We start from the raw sequence: 20,112 nt of genomic DNA, 5'->3' as shown, positions 1-20,112 counted from the left end.
AAGGCCTTGAAATGAAAGCAACATTGTAGATCAATGACTATTAAAAATAAATACACAAAACAGAGGAGAAAGCCTGGGCCTTGTCCTTGGAGATCACCAAGGGAGAGGCTGGTTGTGTGGTCCGTGGTGGGGGACTGTTGCCCAGCGGTCCTTAGCCAAGGGCTGGAAAGGGGGCAGATCCCAGGGCCCCCTGCACCCACCGCATGGGGGCTGGGGGCTGGAGCCTCGGGTCTGACGCAGTTGGGGCCAGTGGAAGGAACATGGTGTTGAAGGCTGAGGCTGTGAGCCCCCCGGTGTCAGGGTGACGCCTTGGCCAGTGAGACTCGAGCTACTTTCCTGGAGGGTCTCTAGCACAGGGGTGCGGTGGGGGGGGCGGCAGGGGACCTTCTCTGTTCTGTGGATGGAGGCCGCCCCACTCACTGTGGAGCCAGCCCTGCGGTCCCTGCGAAGGTTCAGGAGACTCCAGGTCTCTGGGTCCAGTTTGTTAGACTCTGCCGTGTGTTCCACTGCTCCTGAACCTGGGCATCCCCGGGCATCAGGCCAGCAGGATTCTGTCCCGTGAACTTGGCCATGGACAGCAGCGCCGCCTCTGACTCTGGGCTTGCCTGTGTGCCTGCAGGGGGGGGTCTTCACACCCAGAGTCCACAACAGGGACCCTGCCTTCTCAGACCCTGTCACTGCGATCCAAGCTGTGTCCACCCCAGCAGCCCTGGGCAAGATCTGGAAGCATCCAGAAGCTTCTGTGTCTTAGTCATGTGTTCCGAAGAGCGGTGAGAACAGCCTGGCAGGGCTTGGCCGGAACTGGGCACTCTCCGGCGTGGGCGAGGAGTTGTAGAATGTATTCTTGGTTCAGGGCATTTTTCCTCGGACTCTTTCTGGGCAACCAGCCATTTAGGAATGTTTGTTAAATGCCTTAAAAACACGAGTTGATTTCTCTTTGTTTCCACTGCCAACATGTGAGGCCATGCTAGCCCATTTATACTCACTGGTTTTGCCCTTTCTCTTTCTCTTGACAGTGAGTGACCTCCAGGAAGAAGGGAAGAATGCCATCAACTCGCCCATGTGCCCCGCCCCAGTGGAGGTCCACCCCGAAGACTCCCTGCTCGGTACTGTCGCTTCCGCCAGCTCCTTGTCCTGGGCGAGCTGCACTTCCCTGGGTGTGCGGTCAGTCTGGGAGGGGCTGACGAGGAGCCTTGTGATCAGACCTCACGCCGGGCTCTCAGCTCAAGGTCGTGTTTAGAAAAAAGTCTGCAGGAACAAAGCGAGCTTTCCCTTGTAGGTTTCGGCCTCTCTGGTTGCAAATGTCAGCTTTATTAGTATTTAAGTATGATGGGCCAAGAGAGTGGGGAGCCGACTGTCCTTGAAAAGACGGTTTGTTGCACTCACGGTTCCCCGGGTGCCAGGGGAGGGTAGCAGTGTCAGGGAAGGACGAGCAGACGCCTTTACTGTGGTTTTCACAGGACAGAGTGGGTGAGCAGAGTTCATGAGCAGGTTTAATCCGCCGGTTCGGGTAGTTTCAGGGGCCTCTGGGACACAGGAACTGCCCTGAGGAGTCTGTACCTGGTCTCAGGTGATTAGGGCAGGGGCTGTTGGCTGGGTGTGTAAGAGCCCCATGGGAGCTCAGTTAGAGAGCTGGCTGGTGCGGGGGGTGGGCTCTGGGTTGGTTGTTTGCATTGAAAGGCACTCACAGGGGACACAATTGCTGTCTTGGGAGTCAGCTGGCTCTGAGCGGGGAATCCCCGTAAGTCCCTAAGGCCCCAGGATGTCGAAGCATCTGAAAATACAGAACAGGGACTTCCCTGGTGGTCCAGTGGATAGGAATCCACCTGCCAATGCAGGGGACATGGGTTCGATCTCTGGTTGGGAGAATTCCACTTGCTGTGGAGCAGCTAAGCCCAAGAGCTACAACTGCTGAGACTTCGTGCTGCAGCTGCTGAAGCCTGCATGCCCTAGAGCCTGTAACGGGGAATTACAAGAGAACGAGGGAAGCAAGAGGAGCCATCGCAATGAGAAGCCCACACACCACAACTTGAGTAGCCCCCACGCAGCAATGAGACCCCGTGCAGCGAAAAAGAAAGACTAAGAAAGCAGTGCATACATGTCCAAAAAATTTTTTTAAATACAGAAAATCAGAAAAAGTATTAATACCTGCCCCGTCTCTATGCAAGCTGGAGGGGCCTCCCAACACCAGGGGCTTGCTGGGTGGGACCTGCCGAGTGGTCCTGGCCCTGCGCCCACCTCCCTGGGACCACGTCCCCGCCAACACTGATGAGGTGACGGCCTGGACACCTTTTTCCTTAGCGCGTGCTTTGGGATCTGATGGACCTGGAAGGCTGTCTTGGAACATTCTGCTTCTTTCCAATCCCTGGTTCAACGGGAAGTCCTGGTGAATGCCTCTGTTGTGGTTCCCAGCACAAGGCCAGGCCAGCGGGAGCTGGTGAGAAAGAAACGCAAAGGCCGTCCAGACGGCTGACCTGCAGCCAATTGCTGGGCGGGCTCGGAGATGCGTGGGTCCTCCGGGGCTTCCCCTCAGCTCTCTGAAGACCCTCTTGTGCTGTGTCCTCAGGCTGGCTGCAGCTGCTGCCCAGGCAGGTGACTCTCTCCCGGAGGAAACTGACGAGCACTGTCTGGAAATCACCCAGATCCAAAGCAGGGTTTCTCTCCCCTCCCCCGACCCTGGGTACTATGGACATTTGGAACAGCATAATTCTTTGATGTCGGGAAGACTCCTTATGCAGCTCAGTGGTAAAGAATCCACCTGCCAATGCTGGAGATGCGGGTTCGATCCCCTGGGTTGGGAAGATCCCCTGGAGAAGGAAATGGCAACCCACTCCAGTTTTCTTGCCTGGGAAATCCCTTGGGCAGAGGAGCCTGGTGGGCTACAGTCTGTGGGGTCACAAAAGAGCCGGACACGACTGAGCGACTAAACACACAGTTCTTTAATGGAGGTCTGTCCTGCGTGTTACAGGGTTTTGCTCGTACATAGTAGCAAGCTTTCTTGGTGAAGGACAACTCTTCCTCAGGTTTATTTATAGTGACTTTTCTCTGGATCTGAATCAGTGCTCCCCCAGCACCCCATCGCTTCTCCCAAAATACCAGGGTAGGTGCCCCATGGCTTCCTGGAAGATAGGCCCGCCCACCTCGGCCGTGTGCCTGGCTGCAGGGCTGCTCCGTGAGAAGACCTTGGGGGTGTCTCTGCTCTCGATCCCCCCATCCATGCAAGGGAAGCCAGCTGCCCCCACCAACGCTAACCCGTCTGTCCTTTGTCTCCACAGAGGAGAATGAGGAACGCACGGTAATCGACCCCACCTCCAGGGACGACCCCAGATTCAAGGAGCTGGTGAAGGTGAGGGTGAGCCTCCTGGTTGGGGTGTCCTGTGAGGGCAAGACTTTGGGTTCAGGCTCTTCTGGGTCAAAGGAGTGAAGCCAGGGGGCTGGTCAAGGGGCCTCAATGCTGCGTTCGGTGGACGGGATGGCTTGGAGCATCTCCCAGGGGTGCCCGGCCCCAGGGGCTCTCAGATGGCCCGCTCACCCTCCTGTGCTGTACCCAGGGACACGGGGACCCTTTTCTTAAGATTGGGAACGAGCAGCCGCAGTGAACTCTTGTAGCGCCTTGCAGACGAGATCAAGGCATTCAGATTCTGGAGCAACAGGGGCGCTCAGAGGAGGCTCTGAAAAGCGGGCCCGTGGGTCTCTCCGGACGCTCCTGCGGGTCCTCATCGGATGGTGACACCCCTGCTCTGGGCAGTGGGCAGATTCAGCCACGTCTGGACGCTCGGGGACAGGCGAGGCCAGAGGACAGCCACCTAGTTCCTGAAAGCCAGGGAAGCAAGGGTGGGGGACGGGCGCTGGCTCTGGGCTCCCTCGGGGCCGCTGCAGCCACGCGTCTCTCTCCAGGGGTCTCTCGAGCCCCGCCTCGTGGTGAGGGTTCATTGGTAGCATTAGTCAGGCTCCAAGCGCAGCTTGAACTTTGACTGCTCTGATCTCAACTTCAACAGGGCTTCAGAGGTAATCCCCCGGCTGGCAAGGGCTCCGTCCGCATCCTCACCCTGTGAGCCCCGACCCAGCAGCCTCGGGCTGGGCAGATGCCAGTTAGCACAGTGCCACTCACACATCCCATCAAAGGGGGCTCTTCAAAAGTATCTCCCCCTTAACCACTGCGGTTGGGACACAACTGCCTTTTCACGAGGGCTTCTTCAGGATAAACAGAAGCCTTGCAAGTTGTGGCTGTTTAAAACGTCGAGACAGAGAATGTCTGTTTCAGTGTGTGCGTCGTGTGCTCAGCCACTAAGCCGTGTCCCACTCTTTGCAACCCCGTGGAATGTAGCCCACCAGGCTCCTCGGTCCATGGGGTTTTTCCAGGCGGGAACACTGGAGTGGGTTGCCGTTTCCTTCTCCAGCCTGTTTTAGGGCCCATCCCAGCATGTTGGTTCTGAACGACTTAAATTGCCTCGTTTAGATTTGCCTGGTTTAGATCCCTCCCCCCGCCAAATACCACTTTGGTTTTTTCCTGAACTGAAGAATGTTGGTGAGGAATAATGACCCTGCATTTCAGCCACCATGGCGTTCTCCACGGGCAATGTGTGTAAAACGTTAGTTATTTGTTTATCTGGCTGTGTCGGGTCTCAGTTACAGCACGTGGGCTTCTCTGGTTGCGGTACGCGGGCTCAGTGGTTGTGGTGTGCGGGCTTAGTTGCTTCATGGCATGTGGGATTTCAGTTCCCCAACTGGGGATGGAGCCCCGTCTCCTGCACGGGAAGGCGGATTCTCAACCACTGGACCAGCGTGGGTGGCATTTAAGTAGGAGAAGGGGATGTTCTGTGCTTGTCAGGTTCCCCAGAGGAACCGAACCTGTGGGAGGTGGCCCTGTCTCTCTACCTCTCTCTGTCTCCATCTACCTGTCTTATCTCTCTGTCTGCCTGTGTTTCTATCTATAGCTCTGTCTCTCTATAGGGATTTATTATAAGGATCAGCTCACGTGATGCTGGAGACTGAGAAGTCCCTTAATGTGCCCTCTGCCAGTGGGGGCCCAGGAAAGTGGGTCCGAGAGGTCAGGCTACGGATGCCCCAGGCACAAAGAGGGCGGAATGTAGCCTTCCTCCACCTTTTTGTCCAGTTCAGGCCCTCCCTGGATTGCGTGCCACCCTCCCATGCTGGGGAGAGCCCCTCTCCTTTACTCAGGCCACCGAGTCAAAAGCCGATCTCTTCCCGGAGACCCCAGCACAGACACACCCAGAACAAATGTTTCATCAGCTGCCTTGGCATCCATCCTGGCCAAGCTGATACTTAAAATGAACCATCACGTGCCCGCTCTGATTTTTTCCTTCTTTGACATTTGAGCAAAGCTTGACAGCCCGTGAGCATCAACTCCTTGAAACAAGTCCCAGGGAGCTGGGTATCATCCTTAAATCCACACTGGGGCTCAGAGAGAAGTAACTCCCCGCCTCCGCCCCAGGTGATCCTGTGAACCGGTGTGAAGTGTCCAATCTTGAATGAGTCTGTCCATTTGAGGCCTCATCTCCGCCCTGGCTGGGGGTCGGGGAGCTGCGCTGGACCCCAGGGATGCAAGACAAACAAGCCACTTCCCTGCTTTATGGGATCCAGAGCTGCTTCCTGCCCCTTCCAGGTTTGCTCAGCCTCACCCGCCTCTGCTTTGCCTCCTAAGACCGCAGGCAGTTTTGGCCTCTTTGGGGTGAACGCTGGGCAGCTGTGTGTCCTTGGTCAGCCCACACGGAGTGACCACAGCATCTCTGCATCCAGGGCCAGCCCGACGGGGTCCCGAGGAGGCTTTGGCAGCTCCACGTCCCCCAGATTCCCAGTTCAGGTACAGGCCCATGTCTGGGGTGTACAGTGTGCCAACTGGAGGGGCTGGGGGTGTGGGGCATTAATACCTTGAGGGGCAAAGGAGGACTAAAGACCGGAAAGGGTGGGGAATATCCTCTTCTCCGTCTCTTACCCGATGGGCAGTTCTGAGAGCCCACTCCTCCCAGACACTGGTCCTCTCCTGCCCGCCAAGGTCCCCATGTAAACCAGGATGCTTTGTTGGGCAGAACGTGCCAGGGGCTTGGAGATCACCCCCCAGAGCAGCTCTTGGGACCCCACCACGTGCCTGGCCTCTGCGCCTGCAGCCTCTTGCCTGGAGCGCTATTTTTCAGCCTTTGGTTTTCTCTTGACTTTTCCTCCGCAGGGATGGGTTCTCTGGCTCCCTCTTTGCCTGTGCCGCCCCACCCGCCACGTTCTTGCCCTCTTTGCCTCAAATTTCTGTTGCCTGAAACACTTGCCTGTTTATTTGTTTGGTTTTGTTCTTTCTCCTCCCTCTAGAACGTGCCCCCAGCCATCAAGGACTGTCACTGTTTTGCTCCCCGCTGAATCCTGGTGCCCTGAGGTCACCGCGCACCGTGGTGCTGACTGGGGAGCTGGGCTGCTGGCTGGTTGTGAGGGTCTGCATCAGGACCACCCGGGGGAGGGTGCAGCCCAGCCCATGGGCAGGACAGGCCTTTTGCCTCAGTTCAGACCTCCAGGATCCGAATCTTGAGAAGGCGAGCTCTGGGATGAGGGGGCAAGGGCTGGGGGGACCTATGGATACTGGTGCAGGTGGTTCACCAGGAGCCCTGGGGAGCCAGGTGAGGGGGCGGATGGCCAGGCCTGGTGGTGCAGACAGACCTCTGTCCACTTTGCCTGTGTGATCCTTACTGCTTTTCAGAATGCCCATCTTGCACTGTGTGTGGGTACTAAGTTGCTTCAGTCGTGTCTGACTCTGAGACCCCATGGACTGTAGCCCGCCAGGCTCCTCTGTCCATGGGATTCTCCAGGCAAGAACACTGGAGTGGGTTGCCATGCCCTCCTCCAGGGGATCTTCCTAACTCAGGGATCCAACCCACCTCTCTTACGTCTCCTGCATTGGCAGGCAGGTTCTTTACCACTAGCGCCACCTGGGAAGCCCTAGACTCTGATTATCCAGGCTTCTGGTTGATGAAATCTGAGCAGGTCCCAGCACAGGCTGCCTCCTAGGGACCTCTGCTGGGATTCGGCCTGGAAGCGGTTGTTTTCGGTGCCGGGCTTGAACCACGTGCAGGCCTGAGCAGGTCAGGGTGAGGTCTGGCTGACCTCCTGACAGCTGGCCACATCCCAGCCATGGGACCAGCGGGACCTTTGAGAGGAAGCACAGACTCCTTGCTTTTTCTCTGTTTTCCATCACCTGCACTTTTTAACCTCTCGTCTGGGCCGCTGTCCTGTCTCTCTCTGTCAACTTAGCCTCTCTGAACCTCCCTCTTCCGGGCTGTCACCATTTAAAACATATGAGCTGCTCTCTGCTTCCCGTGAAACAAACCAACCAACAAGCCCACCAGGATCTGGCTAAGCCGGGCGTTAAGAGTGAGGTGGTTCGTTGAAGCACCGTCTTTGAGCACCTACTGTGTATGACGCAGTGTGAAGGGGTGGGCGTGGTGGGCTCTGGAGTCGGCTTCCTGGATTCAAATCCCGGTTCGGATTGCAGTAGGAGAACCGTTGTGCCCATCCACACGCATGGGAGTGACATCGGATGCTACGTGCTTGCTGTCTGGAGGGTGCTGTGTTGGGCGCTGGAACGTGGGTGTGAACAGGGCCGAGCCGGGAGGGAGGCACACGGGCAGGTCTGTGGTTCAAATTTAGAAGTGAGTGTCCTGCGGGTTTGAGAAAGACTTCTCCTGTCTCCTCTCTGCACGGGTTTCATCCTGCCGTCCTTTGAGCTGGCGTCCTCCAGGAGTGCCCTGACTCTCTTACAGGGTGAATAGCTGGTGCTTCCCCGGGGAGGATAGCAGTTTACAGATGAGATCCTTTGTATTTTTAATGATCCTCGGAAGAAGGAATGGCAGTTCTTGTGCTTTCCAGAGTAAATCGCCAGAGAGGGGCCTCCACCCTGGTGGCTGCGTTGGTCCAAGGCTGGCAGGCGGTGTCGTCCCTGGGGTTGGCATTTCTCCCCAGGAGCAGATCTCCCGTCTCATCTCCCTGTTTATTGGACAAGACTCTTCTGGGTTATTAAGTTCTGTTTGCTCCCTCCTTTCGCCCCTAAGAAGAAAGTCAGCTGCACAAGGATGGTCTTCTGGGCAGAAGACGATGCCATCCTCGCTGGGCAGAGATGCCTGGTGATGTGTCTGCAGGTTGTAATGAGCCTGAATCCTCAGTGAGTTAAGCCATGACAAGCGTATTTGGAAGTGATTAAAACATAACTGTCATAGCTTTGGGGGAGACAGGCTGCAGGTCCTGATTATCATTCAGACAGAACTCAGGGAAGTAATTTTTTATTCTAGTTTAAGCAAGCTTGTGGAAGGTCCATGCAAAGAGCCCTGTGCCCAGGGCACCATTAATATCACGTCCTAGACACGTGCCTGCGGGAGTCGGGGTTTGCAAATGAGTACATCTCGAAAACATAAGGACGGCTGCCACCTTTAAAAAGTCTTTTGTGAGATGGAGGACTGAGACGGGCGACCTGGACGGTACAAGGAGAAGGTGACTGGTGGTGGCCGGGGTCACTGCACCTCTGCTGGGTGGCAGTGAAGTGGGGCGGCTGGTCTGCTTTTGCTTCTCAGAGCTGACCTCTGTGGCTTGTTGGGTGAAATTTGACTTTTATCCCTTTTCTGTCTCGGTTTCGTATTTGCACTTTGACCAGGTCAGAGATCCAGATGGGAATTTTTGAAGTTTTCGTCTCTTCATAGCAGAGACATCTCTGTGTGTTTTCCGACAGGTCTGCGTCCTGGGTGAGGCAAAGGTCTGCGTGCCCGAGAGACCTTTCGGTCTGGAGGCAGCTCTTCAGTTGGTTTGAGAACCTTCGAGGTTCTGTTCCTAGTCTCCCTCCTGGGGTGATGGCTTTGAGCGGGCTGGCGGTCCAGCTGGGGAGACGGACATGTCCAGGGACGAATGAATATGTGACCTGGTGGTGTGAGCACTTGGGAGGAACCTAAAGCAAGAAGCGGGGTGGTTTCCTCTCCCTTCTGTTTTCGGTGGGGTGGCTGAGGGTGGGCATTTGAGTGGAGACCTGCTGTTTGGTACCTAGGGTGGCACCAAGTGCAGAGACCCCATTGGAAACACGTGCAGGCAGATATGAGGGCGAACGAGGGAGGCAGAATGGACTTCGACAGCAAGGACGAGGGTGGTCAGAGGTGGGATCAGAGAGGTGGCGGAAGGTGAATCTGGGTTTGACTCTCAGTGGGTGGAGGTGTGGTGGGGCAGGAACCAGCGCCCTCTGGTGGCTGTGAGAGGACCAGCAAGCATCTGCGACCCACGTGAGACAGAGACTGGGTCGCGTTTGTAGCTTAAACACCTCGGACGGTGTCTACATGTGCTAGGTGCTGCTGGTTATGCTGAGTAAATCAGAAAGGGGCTTCTGACACGCAGAGAGCTCCAGGGCTGGTGACAGTAACATTGGTGAGATCGCCGAGGTTTATGACCCCTGCAGAGGCAGATGCTAACACCTGCGTTCTAGAGATTAGCTTCTTAATAACAGGTGTACTGAGGTAGAATTCCCGTACTGCACAATTCAGTGGTTGTTGGTGTCCTCCCAGAGTTGTCCAACCATCACCTCTATCAATCGAGGACTTTTCATCACCCCCAGAAAGAAACCCCATATCCATCAGCACTCAGTCCTGAATCCCCCTTCCTGGCCACTGGCAACCACTTTGTCTCTATAGCATTCTCCCGTCTCTGTAATTTTCATATTCTGGGTATTTCATTTAGGGGGAATCATACAATATGTGGCTTTTGTGTCTGGCCTCTTTGATTTGGCATCGTGTTTTTTAAGATGCATCTGTGTTGTAGCATGTGTCCAAACTCCGTTCCTTTTTTATGGCTGAATAACATTCCATCATATGGATATATCATGGGCTTCCCTAGAGGCTCAGATGGTAAAGAATCTGCCTGCAATGCAGGAGACCTGGTTTCAGTCCCTTTTAGGGAAGATCCCCTGGAGAAGGGCATGGCAACCCTCTCCAGTATTCTTGCTTGGAGAATCCCAGGGACAGAGGAGCTGGGTGGGCTATGGTCCATAGAGTCGCAAAGAGTTGGACATCCATTCTGAGTTGATTTCTGCATGTGGTATAAAGGAAGGGTTCAGTTTCATTCTTTCACATGTGGATATCCCGTTGTCCCAGCACCATTTGTTAAAAAGACCGTTCTCTCCCCATTGAATTGTCTCAGCCCTCTCACGGATTATCAGTTGACTGTAACATGAGGTTTATTTCTGGCTCCCATTTCTGTTTCACTGACCTCTGTGTCACGTTTTGGTATTCTAGCTTTGTAGGAAGATTTGAAATCAGGAAGTGTGAGTTCTTCAATTTTGTTCTTCTTTCTCAAGATTGTTTTGGCTTTTTGGGGTCTCTTGACTTTCCATTTGCATTTTAGGATTTGCTTGTCAGTTTCGGCAGAGAAGCCATCTGGATAGTGATTAATTTTTATAAATGGCATCTATTATTATTCTTTCTAATTACCGAAGAATATATACTGCTGAAAACCCGGAAGATGTAAAAATCAAACAGAAGGCAGTGGCAATTGTTTAATTTGCATCCCTACAGGCTTTTTTTTCTTGTGCATTCGGCTTTTTCCACACAAAATTTGGCATCGCTTCTGAGCTAGAAAATGTCTAGGAGCACATTTGGACTGGCACCTTGGGAGAAACTTCTGGAAAGGAAGTTGCCAGGTCACATAGAACACAGGGGGATAAGAACTGATTTGTCTTCTTTTCAGTGAAGATTCTGAAGCCCCAGAGAGGTGAAGTGACTGGCTCCAGGTCACACAGCAAACACCCCAGTGGAGCTGGGTCTCGAGTGCAGACCCCAGACATCAGCAGTGCACGGTTTTTACAGGGAGTACTGTTGTGGTCTGTGAGGCTCGTGCTTGGCTTTGTGATAGTGGATTGCTGGTTGTATTAGTTTTCTATTGCTGTGTACATTAATTTTTACCAATTCAGTGGCCTAAAGCAACATCTATTAGTTAGCCCATAGTTCTGAGGTCCAGGAATCAGTGTGGTTGGCCGGGTCCTCTGCTCAGGGTCTCCTGAGGCTGAAATCAGGGTGCCAGTCGCACTGAGTGCTTTACTGGAGGCTCTGGGGTGGCGGAAGTCGACTCTGCTCCTGCAGACACCCACCTCACTCTCCAGTCACAGCCGGCGTTCCCCTTCCTGGATCCCTCTATGGCTTCTGGGTCTCTGACCTCTGGAACCAAAGTCAGAGGGCTCCCCTGATGAGGTCAGGCCCTTGGACAATCTCTGTTTCTTGAGGTCAGCTGTCCCATAACAGCCTGATCACAGGGTACAGTCCCATCATTGCGCTGTCCGAGGGATCCTATGGGCCTGACCATTGAGGTCTTAGGGGGCACTTTAAACTTCTGCCTACGAAATCTTTTAAATTGTTAGCCAAAAGTGATCAACCACCTTTGGAGCCTCATTAGCCGTCCCTGCTTACCTGGGCTTCCCAGTGGTAAAGAACCCACCTGCTATTGCAGGAGACCCAAGAGATGTGGGTTTGATCCCTGGGTTAGGAAGATCCCCTGGAGGAGGAAATGGCAACCCACTCCAGTATTCCTGCCTGGGAAATCCCATGGACCACAGCCTGGCGAGCTACAGTCCACGGGGTCGCAAAAGAGTTGGACAGGACTGTGACTGAGTCACTCAGTCACACTGCTCACTCAGTGTGACTGAGCAGGCACACACACCTGGTATTTATAGCATCTGTCGGGCTTTGCTGGGTGCTGTGGGGGGCAGTTTGAGATAGCAGACGGGGGTCCCTGGCCCCAGGGGCTTCCAGTCTCTCTGAGGCAGCTGTGAGGGCCCAAGGAAGGGCAGGGAGTTCAGGAGGAAGGGAAAGCTGCTCAGGCAGGGGATCGGCGGGTGAGAAGCAGGGAGAACTGGGGGGGAATCCCTCTGACCGGAGTGAAGCCGGAAGGGGGGCTTCGGAGACCAAAAAGGGGGTTAGGATCCCTAAGCCTGCACTTACTTTTATGCCTTAAATTTAAATCATATACTTTGCTAAAAAATTACAAGCCAATGAAATCTCATTAAGTGTCCAGAAAAGGCCCCATGGACTCATAGACACAAGAGTCTTGGGTTCGGGGGTCTGGACGCTGGGTATTCAGCCTCTGAGAGCCACCGCCGGTGACCTGCTGGGTCTCGGGTCTTAGGGGGAAAAGCGTGGTGTTTGGAATTGTGCCCCTGGTCCGGTGGCAGCGTGGCCAAGCTGTGGTTGTCTGGGACTCCAGCCCAGCGTGGAGGCTGTTTGGTGGCCTCTCCATGGGCTCCGGCCCCTCCAACCTCCCTGCTGGGTCCACGCTGCGACAGCAGATCGCTCCTCCGTGGCCGGGATCTCACCACCCGGATGCCAGGCCTGCCTGCTCCCGCCCCCCCAGGGGCCCACTTTCTGTTCAGCCATTTCCTATCCTGCCCTTGAAAGCTGCTTCCTCTGATCCTGGGGCCCTGTGACCCCTCAGGTCAGCCTTCTTCATGATGCCTGGTGCTCACCCTTCATCTCTGTCCCCCGGCTGGACCTGCACTCCCGGAGCGAGGAGGGGGCCAGTTGAGCCTCCTTTGGCCCCATGGCCTGGCACAAGAAAGGCCCTCAGTGCCGGCCCTTGAGCTGGTCCAATGTGACTGCTTGGCTCTGGTGCTGTTGTTCAGTCGCTCAGTCGTGCCCGACTCTTTGCGACCCCATGGACCACAGCACGCCAGGCTCCCCTGTCCTTCCGCATCTCTGAGCGTTTGCTCAGATTCACGTCCACTGAGTTGATGATGCCACCCTCTGCCCTCTCTAGCCCCAAACTCTGCCTAATTTTTTTCAGGAGACTATTTTTTAGAACCGTTTTCAATTTACAGAAAAATAGCAAAGATAGTGTAAGAGTTCCCATATTTCCACACCCAATTTACCCCTGTTATTAACATCTTAGATCAACATGGTACATTTGTTGTATTAATGAACCAGCATGAATACATTACTGTTAACTAATGCCCACCATTTATTCCAGTTTCCTTAGTGCTTAGCAGATATACTTTTTCTGGTCCCGTCTAGGATCCCACATGACGTTAGTCATCCTGCCTCCTTAGCTCCTCTGGGAGTGACAGTTTCTCAGGCTTGCCTTGTTTTTGATAACCATGTTGCTTTTGAGGAGGGCCAGGCAGGGGTTTTGTAGGATGTCTTCCTATTAGGTTTAGTCTGATGTTTTTCTCAGAGTCATGGGTTTGGGGCGGGAGACCACAGAGGTGAAGGTCCCTCATCTCGTCCCACCAGGGCACGTGTGACAACATGACTGACCCTGTAATGTTGACCTGGTCACCTGGCCGAGCTGTGCCTGTCAGGCCTGTCCACTGTATTCTGACGTGTATGTGTGATTGCTCAGTCACCTCCAACCCTTTGCGACCCCATGGGCTGCAGCCTGCCCGGCTCCCCTGTCCATGGAATTTTCCAGGCAAGAATATTGGAGTGGGTTGCCATTTCCTGACCCAGGGATCAAACTCACGTCTCTTGCGTCTCCTACGCTGGCAGGTGGGCTCTTTACCTCTGGTGGCTGAGATGGCAAAGAATCTGCCCGCAGTGTGGGAGATCTGGGTTCGATCCCTGGGTCGGGAAGATCCCCTGGAGAAGGAAATAGCAACCCACTCCAGGACTCTTGCCTGGAGAATTCCATGGACAGAGGAGCCGGGCAGGCTACAGTCTGTGGGGTCTCAAAGATTTGGACACGACTGAATGACCAACACACGGTTCTGACTTATTTTTCTCCATAACGTCGATCATAGCCTGACAGTGTGTGCATTTGTTTGTCTTGTAATGTCTGATTGAAAGAGAAGATCCTCAAGGATAGAGTCCTCACCTGATTCATTCCCAGAGCCTGGCACGTAGTAGATGCTCAGTAAGTTAACTGACGGGCTCGGCCTGCCACACAGTGGGTGCTCAGCAGGTTAACTGACTGGCACACAGTGGGTGCTCAGCAGGTTGACTGACGGGCTGGGCCCGGCACACAGTGGGTGCTCAGCAGGTTAACTGATGGACTCAGTGCCAGGCGGTGAGCACTGGGTGCTGGAGACAGAGCCACAGACAAGAGGTCATAGTTTCTGCCCTCATGGAACGTCAAGTCCAGCAGGGAGATAGTTACAAATGAAGTTGTGTTCTCACTGCAAACGTGAACAGGTTTGGGGAAAGGCCCTTGAGTGCAGTGAGAGCCATGTTGGGGAATGTGGCCTGGGTGGGGTGTGTGGGGAGTGCTCAGAGGATGATCACGGAGCTTGAGACCTGATGGATGAGTGAGAGCTGGCCAGCCAGTGAGGGAGGCAGGAGGAGGTGCATTCAGGCTGCAAGGATTAGCGTGTGCAAAAGCCTGGGGCGAGAGGAGCTTGGGGATCTGAAGAGCACCAGCGAGGAGGCAGCATGCTTGGGGATCTGAAGAGCACCAGCGAGGAGGCAGCATGCTTGGGGATCTGAAGAGCACCAGCGAGGAGGCAGCATGCTTGGTCGGTGGGGCTGTGGCAATGGCCTAGGGAGGTGGTTTGGACGAAGGTGGTGGGAGAGGAGACGGTGAGAAGTGGATGCAGTCAGGAAGTGGGATGAAGGAATGAAGGGGTGGAATCCAGGCTCCTGAAGCTGGAGCACAGTATTCTGTTTGCTTCTCAGATAAGGAAGAGATTTGGGAGTCGGTGGGGGGGAGCAGCAGATTCAGTCAGAGATGCTCATGAAACACACCAGCAGAGGATGGGGCAGAGATGGGGCTGGACCTTTAGGGGGTTACTGGGACCGGGAGGGAAGCATTGAACGTCATGGGATGGCATGAGCTGGCCTTGGAAGAGAATGGAGAGGAGCTGTCCAGGGCTATTTCCTTTGAAGATCCGGACGATCGGAAGGTGTCATGGGGACCCCCCAAACACACACACACACACACACACACACACACACACACACACAAGCACACTGAGAAGGTGGTCAGAGAGGAGGCGGGAGCTGGGTGATGGGAGAAGGATGCTGGAGGCGGGGAGAGAAGGCCGCTGGGCGGGGATGTCCGGCTCCCAGCCTCCCAGGCCGATGCTCCCTCCCTGAAGAAGGCGGATGGAGGAGGGCTGCAGCATGGGGCCACCTCCCTCCCACCCCCCTGCTGGGGTGGCTTTGGCAGAACCAGGATGCCACAGGGCTGCGCACCTCTTTCTTCCTCCCATCCTCCCTTTAATTTACTTTTACTTCTATTTCATGGGATTGTGTGTCTGATTTAATATTTCTGAGTTAGAGGGAAAATAGAACATACCCCACAGAAATTTGCTTTGTGGCCGGTTTTGCAGATGGCGTGGTATCAGAGGGTGACGGAGGACACTTTAGGCTGGATTTGTGTTCTTTCCGTTTCTCTCTGAGAGGACCAATCAGTGCCCATCTCCAGGAGGTCATTGGGACCAATTAGACAGTTTTATGGTTTTGCTCCACAGGGAAGCCGTGGACTACATACATTTTTGATCAAGTCTGTTCAGGGCATCGCTTTCATTTTGAGGAGAAGTGCCTTAAACAGCATCGGCCAAATGAGATTCTGTTCAGTGGGAATCCTGTGTCTCCTCTTCACAACTCTCTTCACAGTTGAAACTGTCTTCTTTTATGATATAGTAAACTCTGTGAATTGAAGGCAAGCTTGTTGAGAAAAGGCTGGTCTAGAGAAATCAACACGTGTGTTCACGTAAAGCTTGCACGCCCGTGTTCGTTGTAGCTCAGCTGACACCAGGCCCAAAGGGGTGACAAGCCCATCACCTGGTGAATGAATCCGTTAAGTGTGTCTCTCTGAGCAATGGACTGTGACTCAGCCGTAAGAAGGAGAGAGGCCCCGGCATGTGCCACAACGTGGGTGAACCTTGAAAACATCGTGCTAAAGGAGAGAAGGAGAAGGTGATAGCACCCCACTCCAGTGTTCTTGCCTGGAGAATCCCATGGACAGAGGAGCCTGGTGGGCTGCTGTCCATGGGGTCGTATAGAGTCGGACACAACTGAAGCGACTTAGCAGCAGCAGCAGCAAGGGAAAGAAGTCCGACACGAAAGATCACATGCGATGCGGTTCCCTTTCATACAAAGGATCCAGAAAAGGCAGAACCCTCGAGAGAGCAGTTTTGTGGTTGGGAGGAGCTGGTCGGGGGTGTGTGGAAGGAGGAGTGACTGCTGATGGTACGGGGTTTCCTTTGGATGGAACTGTCCTTCAGAGGGCGATGTGCCCGTTGTACAACTTTGTGAGTCTACTGACAACCGCCGAGTCGCACGTTTTAAAAGGGTGCGTTGTGTGGAATGTGACTTCTGTCTCAGGAAAGCCTTAGAAAAGTAGTGTGCCCCTGGGAGCCGGTTCTCAGAGCCGTAAGTAGCGGCCACTCGGGATCCCCTGCTCTTTGTAGCTTTAGGTCCGTGTGGTTTTGACGCGGATATTAAGGGCAGGACTGGTGTGGACATTTTATGGCTCGCTGGCCTGCCTCGGGCCGTGTGTGTTACTGATGGTTCCTCATTTGCTCCCCTTGCCTCCCACATTGTGGTGAATACCATCATCTCCTTCGGCTGAGTTTTCGCACACACCCAAGTCCCCCTCTGGGAGGCAGCTAGTTTCCCTCCAGTGCCACCCTCTGCCCGGCCTCCTGTGAATCCCGCGGGACCCCCTGCAGCCTGGTGGGGTGGGGGGTGCAGAGAGCAGCTGGCCTCTCCCCTTGGACTCGCCCGGTGCCTGACCTGGGGGCGTCTCCCCCTCTGCATGCACTCTAGTCACTGCCCCTCCAGGCACCAGCGAGGCCGTAACGCCTGTCCCCCCGCAGGTCCTCATCGACTGGATCAACGACGTGCTGGTGGAGGAGAGGATCATCGTGAAGCAGCTGGACGAGGACCTGTACGATGGGCAGGTGCTGCAGAAGCTGCTGGGTGAGTCCCCGGGAGGGGTGGCCCCGGAGCTGGACCACGCCATGCTCTACGTGGCGACATCAGTCACTTGTCCATAAGCTGTGGGCCTGAGCCCTCGGCTCCCAGGTGGCGTCCCTGGGCCTTCAGCTTCGATTGGGCTCCAGGTCCCCTCTCTCGGGTCCCCGTGAGGGTGGCCGGGAGGATTCAGTGTTCCCTTGTCCACTGGGACTCACCTCCTAGTGGTCCATCGCAGCCCTGGTGGGGTGCAGACCTGCTCTCTGGGCTCATCTACTCACTCTCCTTGCCCCTTAATGACCCCACAGATATGTGCTGTCCTGTGCAGGGGTCTCCCCACAAACCACCTGGAGGGTCACTCCTTCCAGGCGGGACCAGTACTGGGGTGGGGTCACGTTTTGCTCCGCAGGGATGTTCTGGGGGCAGAGGGGTCTGAATCAGGGACCTGGGATTTAGGGGGTGCTTTTGGTGTGGGAGATCCTGAGGGAAAGAAGACTGATGGGGAGGGGGCTGACCCTGGACCTGCAGGATGCAGCCTCTGCAGCTGCCCGGGTCGTGGACTCGGCTCAGCCTCTGCGTCCTTCCTCAAGCCCGGTCCCCACGGGCTGGTTTGCACACTCTGCACAGCAGTGCTTACAGACAGTGTGATCTTGCGTTGGGGGGGGGGTGGGGGAGGCCTGAGAGGCCGTGGGGACTTTGTCAGGTACCCGGCTCTGAAGACGTGGTGTCCTTGTTCGGTCAGTCCTTGGAAAGCATGTGAGGAAGGAGAAGGTGTGTCTCTTCTGGTTGTTCCTTCATTTGCTGAATGAACACCTTTTCACCCACAGGGTGGCGGGTGTGGAGACTCAGTGGTGATAAGAGAGGAAGGTCCCCATGCCCCACCACCGATGCCTGTTCTGCCAGAGGGGAGAAAGAGAACCATTGTGAACACAAATTGATGCTCTAAGACACAAATTGACGGTCTAAGACAATGCCTGTGATGTCCCTGGAAGTCCACTCATTAGGGCTCCGTGTTTCCACTGCAGGGCGTGTGGGTTCCATCCCTGGTCTGGGAACTAAGATCCTACCAGCCGCATGGTGTGGGCACAACAGAGAGAGAGTGCCAAGCTCTATGGAGAGAATCAGAGAGGTTTACAAGGGGCGGAGCTGGGTGGGCTGGAAAGGCTGGGCGGTCTGGGGCAGCCCCCAGGGGAGCTGACATCCCAGCCGACTTCTGCACCAGTTGGCATGGAAAGAATCTTCCGGGCCCGGACTCTGAAGAGAGGAGGAGTCTGTAGTGTTTAAAGAGCAGTGGAAGAAGGCTGCAGGAGGCGGCAGTGGATAGACCACGTGCCCTGGTGAACAGAGGCTTTTATTACACATGGCAGGAAGCCACCTGAGGATGTGAGCAGGGCCGTGATGAGATCGCAGTTTGTGCTTTAAAAGGTTGCTTGGGCTTCTGAGTGCAGGGCTTCAGAACGGCAGGGAGCAGGGTCAGGAGGGGAAGACGGGGGAGTCGGTCAGAGCGCTGACACAGCGCCCTGGGCGTTGGTTGGGGTGGTTCGGTGTGGGGTGGAAGTAGAGGATATGTTGGAGGTTAAAGCTGCCAGAGACATGAACACTGATGGCCAGGATTGTGGCCTGAGCAACCGGTGAACGAGAAAGCCCTCAGGAGTAGCGAGGAGGGGTGGGGATGGGGAGGCTGCTGTGCCATCTGCCAGGGCTGAGATGCCCATCCTACCCAGGCCAACCACAGGGAAAGAGTGGAGGCGGGCACGGCTGAGATGGTTAATACCATGGGACCAGGTGCCCCCACTCGCAGGGAGTGTCCAGATTCAGTGTTTGGCTGAACCCCCTGGACCAAGGATTAAACCTCTGTTTGGCTAAACAGAGAGCGCACCTCTTAGAACGAACTTCTTTGGCGTAAGAGCAAATCTGAATCGTTGTCAAGATTGTTTAGACACTGTCACCATTTGATTATTAAAATGCTGGTTGGAGCTTTGTTTTTTCATGCTGATCGTCGGTACAGCGGTTCTCAGCGCGTCGCGTGCTATGTTGCTCTCGAGGCCGTTGAAATGGACATCTGTGTTGATAGACGCTTACTTTCAGCAGAGGACGGAGGAGGGTGTGGGTCTTGGGCTGACCCTGTCCACCACAGCTGGTGGTGAAGCTGCCCAGGCTCATCAGCCTCCTTCCTTCCTTCTCTATGTAAAGACCTAGCTTCCCCCTGACTCCTGGACTTGAAGACTTAGCTGTTGGTGATGATGCTGCTTTATTGAAATAGTCCTTTGAACCTCTGCTTTATTCACTGCCCAAAGAACATACTTTCTAATATTTTCATAAGCAGACATAAAAGTGTGGTGCTCACTCACTCTTCTGTTTCTGATTCCTTTTGCACGCAGCCATGGCTTCACTCACTCAGCCACTTGACGAAATTGTGTCCCTAAGCCTTAGATCTAACGATGTGATCCTGGGAGTCTGGCTCTCAAGGTGCCTCCGCATCTCAGCCGTAGATGCCGGGAAAGGGTGCCAGCACCCTCTCTGGAGTAGGGCCACAGCCGCGTCTGAGAGGAGGTAACCCGTAGGAAGTCCTTGTCTGCTCAAGGCACACCCTTTGGGTCCCCTCTTCTGTTGGTCTCAGCAAATGCGAGACTTGCTCCAAAGGGGCTGTGATGTCCGTGAGCCCTGCTGCATCCGTTTTGTTATCTGTAATGTATAACAAGAGGTCGGCATTGGCTCAGGCAGCCTTTTTAGTCCCAAGGAGCTGCAGCTCCATCCTGTTTCACTATCTTGCATAAGTGCTCCTTGATAAGGCAGTTCTGAAATCTCCTGGGTGTCAAGTGGTTTGACACACCACTTTGTTTGAAGAAGAGAACAATGGAGGAGACTGTCCAGATATTAACGGAACTTCACAAGGTCTTGCCGGGTCATGTTAATGATGCTGTTGCGCTGATGAGGTGCGGTAGAAACCAACGGGATCACTGACCCTGGGGCCCAGGGCTGCCAGCAGCAACACTGATGGAGGCTCTGAGCTCTTTGCTTTCCAAAGACAGAAAGCTAAAACTTGACCTTGGCTGAAAGTCAAGGCCAAAACCTGATTTCTGGGCTTGGTAAAGAATCTGCCTGCAATGTGAGAGACGTGGGGTCCATCCCTGGGTCGGGAAGATCTCCTGGAGAAGGGATAGGCTACCCACTCCAGGATTCTTGGGCTTCCCTTGTGGCTCAGCTGGTAAAGAATCCGCCTGCAATGCGGGAGACCTGGGTT

At 54.8% G+C, this 20,112-nt stretch overlaps 1 protein-coding gene across 1 annotated transcript in view; it reads left to right on the top strand.

Moving 5' to 3' along the window:
- PARVB (parvin beta) overlaps window positions 1-20,112 on the top strand; it is a 114,136-nt gene that overhangs the window by 58,517 nt on the left and 35,507 nt on the right. The window contains exons 2-4 of the mRNA XM_025282715.3: window positions 1,017-1,106; window positions 3,276-3,346; window positions 16,772-16,874. Of these exons, the coding sequence (XP_025138500.1) occupies window positions 1,017-1,106; window positions 3,276-3,346; window positions 16,772-16,874 (264 nt within the window). The remainder of the gene's footprint in view (window positions 1-1,016; window positions 1,107-3,275; window positions 3,347-16,771; window positions 16,875-20,112) is intronic.

This window comes from Bubalus bubalis, chromosome 4, assembly GCF_019923935.1.
Source record: "Bubalus bubalis isolate 160015118507 breed Murrah chromosome 4, NDDB_SH_1, whole genome shotgun sequence".
Lineage (NCBI taxonomy): Eukaryota > Metazoa > Chordata > Mammalia > Artiodactyla > Bovidae > Bubalus > Bubalus bubalis.
The sequence above is the reverse complement of the archived record's forward strand: the minus strand, read 5'-3'. Positions and strand labels throughout refer to the sequence as shown.